The following is a 6,563-nucleotide window of genomic DNA, read 5'->3' as shown; positions in this document are numbered from 1 at the left end:
GGAAGAGAAAATGAAAGTAAAATGAAATAAAGCGTGAAAAATATAGCAATTGGTTTATCCCTGAAGATATTGCATTCCATTAAATTCTAAGAGGCTACTTTTCACAAGTGTGTTATGTTGAATGTATTAAGATGTAATCATTAAAATAGGTCACTAAGATAGTGAATACGCTAAGAGAAAATTAAACAAAAGCCATAATATTAAAAAAAATATGAAAAATAATCAACTATAGAGTTAAAAAAATAAAAGAAAACAGACGGCGTTTGAAAAACCATTTACACAACAGCTATTAACTAACTGAAATAAAAGCACTTTCCGGACTTGAGCACAACTTCTAAAAGAAAGGCCTGAAACTACGGTAAAGCTTTGCCTTTCAGATAATGCACGGCCAGAAATTTTATTGAGTAGTAACTAATAGAACCACTCGTCCTAAAAGTAAATTCTAAATATGTAGGTTCCGTTTCGTATGAAAGGACAATTGTCTTATGCATGTTTCATTTCTAAAAACAGGGGTGCTAAGTGATGCTATGTATTTTATCCATTAATTCATGAATGCTGTAAAAAGAGCAACAAAATATTTCAAATCGTGTCGCTAATAATCATCAACTAGAAGAGCAATGTCATTAGAGTAAAAAGAATATGTGAAAAAATGCCATAATTATGCTGATATAATAATGCGATTAGAGACAAAGGTGCGCCACTTTTAGACATTATTTATTTTAACATTAGGTTACCCAGCAGAATATTTTTCTCCATGATAAAGCCCGGTCAATATTATGTATATGTTTAACTCGGATTAATAATTCAATATGCCTGAAATGGAGTCACAAATAGTGCAGATTACGTAATTCTTAGTAAAAACTTGAAAATGAAATGAAGGTACCGAATGATAGCATACCTTGATGAATGAAATGGATAAATTAGTTTCATTAATGTCATTGACCTTACGGTTAACCATTTGTATGGCCAAGTGTCTGACCTTTATTTTGTTAAAGCCATGTAAATTGATATATTTTAAATGTATTAATACCTGGTCACTGTTGCTCTTTATTAAAAAGATAAGCAAAGTTCAGCAAAGTAATGATTGAATGATAAACCAAGAGCTCACTAATCTGAAGTGTTCCCAGTTTTCGTTGAAAAACTAACAAACCCACGAAGATTACAGGGGTTCACTTCAAACTTGCTGCCTGCTTTATTAGGCGGACTGGAGAGAGCAGTTAGTGATTCGATTGTTTTAATAAGCAAATTCAGGTGCGACCGCTTGCTCAAACTTTCCCTCATGAAGGTACCCTTCCCTTGTCAATTAAACAATCCCCATCTCTTGTCTCCAACTTCGTGCTCTTGAAATGTTCTTCCTATTTTCGCCCTGAGGAACCAAGGAGCTAGAGTAAACTTTTTTGAAGTTGTCTCGACTCTTATCGTACGTGGGCGAGCCATTTACTGCCCGTTAAGAGCCTGGAATTCTGTGATCAAGCTAAATGATGAACAAATAGAAAATTAAATCCGATGATGTGAAAAATACACGCACGTATTTATAGGGAGAAACATACCATAAAAGCTATGGGCGTGCAGTAGATAGAGCAGTAATTAATATGCCACATTAACTCTTGACTTTGTTAAGAAGCCGTGATTAGTAATTCTTTTGATAATTGGGGTAATGTGTAGGATTATAGTAGTAACGAACCTGCAAATTTAACGCTGGCTTGATAAGCGAAGGTGGAGCTTACTAAGCCCTAAGGCTTGTAAAATTCCCACATCAAGTTAGGGGGACAAGATTTTTTTATCGGAGAGCCGCCAGCGATTTCCAAAAGGGACATAGTACCGGAAAAATTACATTGGTTGTGTGAAGCTGCGGTCGTCTAGGGGACTTGGATTTGGACCAGGGCACTTAGAATACCCACCAGAAGTTAAACCCACAGGACTACCACATTAGGTACAATGCAAATTTCACAATAATGTATTAAATCCACATGAGTCGAATAAATTTAAATAAACTCGTTGGAAATTTAATTTTAAAAATAGCTACCCAAGGCAAGAAGTGCATACGTATATCGGCAACTTTGCTGCTATACTTCTGTATAAAGACTGCGGCAAACATGTTGCCTATTTCTTTAGAAGTACTAAATGGATTTCAAATTATGGCTGCGCTAAACATTTATTGCATGATAATGAATATCAACGAATTCATAACAGTATAACGTTTTTAATTGGCATGACAGTTTATTAGGAACATTTTGAGCCCAGGTTCGATTCCGGGTGAAGTCTTTGGGCACTCAGAACTTTACAGAAAGGATCCGTCCCAAATTTGCAGATAGGATCCTTCCCATATATGTGATTTTCAAATACCGCTGGGCATGATATTAAGTGACCCTTACCCTCACCTATTAAACAAAATTTCGGGTTGATAACTGTGATTAATATCACGCACTCCTGGGTACTCTATTTTTTTTGCATTCGAAGGTATCGAAAGAAATCCACACATTTATCAGACATTTATAAAAAATCAACCACAAAGAAATTTAAAAATTTTCAGGGGCATAAACATTTAAAGTGATTGAACTATTAGAGCTAGCAAGGCCTGTTATATGTTGAAATCTCAACGATTACTGAGCTAGAAAAATATATTTCCCGTACTGGTAAACTATGTACGCCATAAATAAAAGTTTCTGGCGTCACTGGGTGGAAAATCTTCATATTGAACTTGAATTAAACCGATTGGCTTTTCCACATTTCTATGTGGAAAAGCCAAGTGGTTTAATTCAAGTTCAATATGTACGCCATCGTTAACAGGCGAGGTGAAGTACAGAATAATTTCAGTATCCGAAAATGAATAGACAATTATTTATTTTTCTGCTTGAAATTATTTCAATTGTTCAAGGATAGTCACACTAAAAAACCTTATGATTTCAGGCTTCACTCATGGTAGTTGTTTATATTTATAATTTTAGAAGAAACAACGTCCCTATTCACAGTGTGTATAATGGCGCTTGTAATAATCACATCCCTATTCAAAACCTTATATACAGACTGTTAAAAAATTAAGTTTGTTTCCTATATAGTTTGATTTCACCCACTCTCTATCGTCAATTTTTTTCCAAAATTAGTTCTCTCTGCGAGGTTAACTGAGGACAAATCAAAGTTTCAGCACCATGTCCTCATATCTTGAGAGAAAATAATAGAGCTTCCTTGGGTTCATAGTCCGATGAGCTTCGCTCAATAAAAATGGCACAGAATAACGGAAACTATCACATTGACATAAACAAAATCTTCCCCAGAAACAAAAAGATGTCAATCAATCATAAATGTGTCCTATCTTTTCCCATAGTCTTTGTGTGGTTTCTTCCTCGGATGCAACAATCACACGAAATCGAAATAGACACGCAGTACCGTCTGTGAAATTTTCCGTCTCAAGCGGAAATCTTTCATCTCCATCTTTCCACTTTGATGGACCACTCACTGGCTGAGAAGGGGTTACTCCTCTCAATCGTCAACGGAAAGGGCGAAGGTTCCCGGACTTGTGCACAAGCAACCCGACGTCGAACAGATAACGACAAGAGTGTAAACACGTCATATGTATATAGCGTCAAAGGCCCACCCATATAAATATCATTTCATTATTTTTTTACTTCAGTTGGCATACCGCTAACAGACTCAGAGAGCTCATTCTAGAGGAAGAGGTTGACACATTCAGACGCTCCGCTAGTTCCACTATCAACATGAGATTTCATCACAATGGCGACGGGACCATCGGCAGTAGCCTCGCCGCGTGGCGCCTTCTCTTAGTCCTCCTGTCCCTCTCGGTCGCACGCCACGGCGCCGTCCCCACGGAGAGCGAAAATCTGTTGCCGAGCGGGCACCCTGAGTCCCCCGTCGAAGATGCGCTCCCGGAGGATCCGTGGGGATGGTCCGCCGGAGGCTGGCTCTCCTTCGGTGGATGGTCCTCCTCCTGGAGATCGATGGTGTCCGGGACCCGCAGTATGTTCAAGTGGAGGTTCGGCAACGTCCCGCCCGAGGACGTCGAGGAGGGCACCGTGACGGCGGAGGGAGTCACCGAGGAAGTCCCTCCCGGCCCTCGCTGCGAGGAACTGACGCTCGACATATGCCGGGAGCTGGGATACAACGAGACCTCAATGCCGAACCTTCTCAACCACGAGTCGCAGGACATTGCCCGGGTGGAACTCAGGCAGTACATGCCCTGGGTGCAGGTCAACTGCTCCGCGGACATGACGTTCTTCTTGTGTGCCCTGCACGCGCCGAGGTGCACCGAGGTGGGAGGGAGGGTGATTGAGATGCTACCCCCGTGCCGCTCCTTATGCGAGAGGATCAAGTCGCGGTGCAACGTGGTAATGGAGAAGTTCCTTTACACGTGGCCGACTATTTTTGAATGCAGCAGGTTTCCAGAGCAAGGAGAAGCTCACTGCACCGGTCAGTGATTTGCGCCACTGCCCGGTTCGTTCGGGATTGACATGAAACCGTAAACGTTTGCTTAAATCTCATAAGGCTCTGTAAGTAACGCCAACATGGGAGCTTCAAACGATATTTAATCAGTTATGTTCTGCGAAGAGGACTTTTTTTAGAAATATTGCATCCTGGGAGAGGTTCGTACTCTTCGTGAAAATGTATCAAACGTTTTAACGAGTTTAACTTCGATAGTGGACGCGATAAATATATTTGTGTAACATGCTTCGTTGAAACATATTTTCCTGTGTCTTCTTCTTTTTTAATGTAAGTACTATCACCTTTACTCAAGGCACGGCATCCAAATCATTCCCTGAATTTCATGCTTGGATTTGCATGTACTACTATGACGTCATGTGAAACCATTACAGAACAATGAGTCCCAGAGTATTGTAAAAAGTGTGCAATGCGGTGTGATCAAAAATGTATGAAAACAAAGACTGTAGTGATCACTTTAGTGAGCTTTGAAATAAGTTCACATCTTCTTTGATGAAATAAACGGATATTTCATTTTAATTAACTGATGTTCGCTATGAGCTCACTGATTTCAGATTTCTCTGAAACTTATATTTTTCATCATATGTAGAATGAAAAAACTCTTAAGCATTCATGCGAACATTAGCAAATTAAATGATGACAAAATTAGCACCCGTTTTGTTTTGATTCGGTATGACTTTCTTGAAAGCGCTGATGAACTTGTACCGAAATAGATAACGCCTATAGTATCAAAGGTTCATATTGACGCTTCAGCTGCAGATAAAAATTATTTTTCGCCGACTTTATTCTTTCAATGAAGATTACGGAGTAAATAACTATCGATAAATAATTATTTTTATGCAATTTATTAAACGGTACTTATTATTTTTTTAAATACATTCAGAAACAAATATTCACCTACCCAAGTTAAACTTATATTTATGGCTTAAGTGAGAATAAAATTAATGCAACGAAAATGAAATTATACTATTATCTTTAACTACCATTTAAAAATGTTTCCAAAATGGCAAATGTTCATTATGCATCTCAGAATTTAACTTCGCCTGAACGATTAAGTGCTATATTCATAAAAAAAATCATTTAAATCTAACTGAAGTAGATATAATGATCTCCATGTGTTTTTAATAAATATTCATTACAGTTGGAGTTACACTTACACGCTGTATACAATTTTACAAATAATATTTATTAACTAAGAAACCTGAAACGTGGGTATAGTTTATTACAAACGTTGGACGCCCAAATGTCGAATACAAATGTCAACAGTGAACGATTTTTTTAAAAGGGGAATGCAGAGGAAAAGAGAATTATTTTAGGAGCAACCGAAGTGAGAGAGAAGGAAGGTCCCTAGTTTACATCTAACTTAATCCAACCCATACGAGGACACAAAACCTGTACGCAGAAATAAGAAGTGACATTACTTTCAGTGATCAAAAAAAATTTTTTATTTAAAACGAGAGTTATAACTAGCTATTGACAATCTCAAAAAATTAAGAACTAACTCCAATAGCCAAAAAAAATTAAAAAATACAACATCGAAATTGTTAGAGCTTTGGCTCTATATTAAAATGAATTATACTAACTTAAATCATGACATACGAAATAGTACTTAGCATATGGATGAGAGAAGACAGACTAAAGGATAAGTGAGGAACAGCAGAGAGGTAGTAAGAGGAAGAGCGGATGGATGGGAAGGGATCAGTAGGATAAAGGAGGAGATAAGGATGCGGGAGAGGAAGTTAAGAGGGACGGGAGGGAGATGAATAGGAGTAATGCACGAGAAATACTGCTGACGGGGGCTGAAAGAAAATGCGCGCACATCTTTATGTGGCAGCAAGACTCTCGGGAAAAGTGGGGATAGGACGGAGGGATGGAAATCGAGGGCATGCCTTTCCCCTCCCTCACAGTCCTTGGCTGACGTGACCTGACTGCCCCTTTGAAAAGAGCTGACTAGAGAGGGGAGGCAGGGTGTGTTGCTTTCCACGACTCCATCTGAAACGAAATGCTGCCGGAGCTCGAGGGATGGTAAGAGTTAAAAGGGGAAGGACGGAAGGGCGGAAGAATCACTTACGTACAGGTGGCGGGAATGGGGAGGAGGGGAATGAAAG

General features: G+C 39.0%; 1 protein-coding gene across 1 annotated transcript; it reads left to right on the top strand.

Moving 5' to 3' along the window:
* Nucleotides 1-3,645: 3,645 nt before the first annotated feature.
* On the top strand, nucleotides 3,646-4,978 carry LOC139690306 (frizzled-1-like). Its single transcript, XM_071587687.1, has one exon. The coding sequence runs from the start codon at nucleotides 3,717-3,719 to the stop codon at nucleotides 4,431-4,433; it is 717 nt and encodes a 238-aa protein (XP_071443788.1). The 5' UTR covers nucleotides 3,646-3,716; the 3' UTR covers nucleotides 4,434-4,978.
* The last annotated feature ends 1,585 nt before the right edge of the window (nucleotides 4,979-6,563 follow it).

Source organism: Hetaerina americana, unplaced genomic scaffold (assembly GCF_022747635.1).
Source record: "Hetaerina americana unplaced genomic scaffold, ioHetAmer1.1.p SCAF_3, whole genome shotgun sequence".
Classification (NCBI taxonomy): Eukaryota; Metazoa; Arthropoda; class Insecta; order Odonata; family Calopterygidae; genus Hetaerina; species Hetaerina americana.
The sequence above is the reverse complement of the archived record's forward strand: the minus strand, read 5'-3'. Positions and strand labels throughout refer to the sequence as shown.

Coding starts and splice junctions, on each gene's coding strand:
- LOC139690306 (XM_071587687.1), top strand. CDS start 3,717: ATGAGATTTCATCACAATGGCGACGGGACCATCGGCAGTAGCCTCGCC.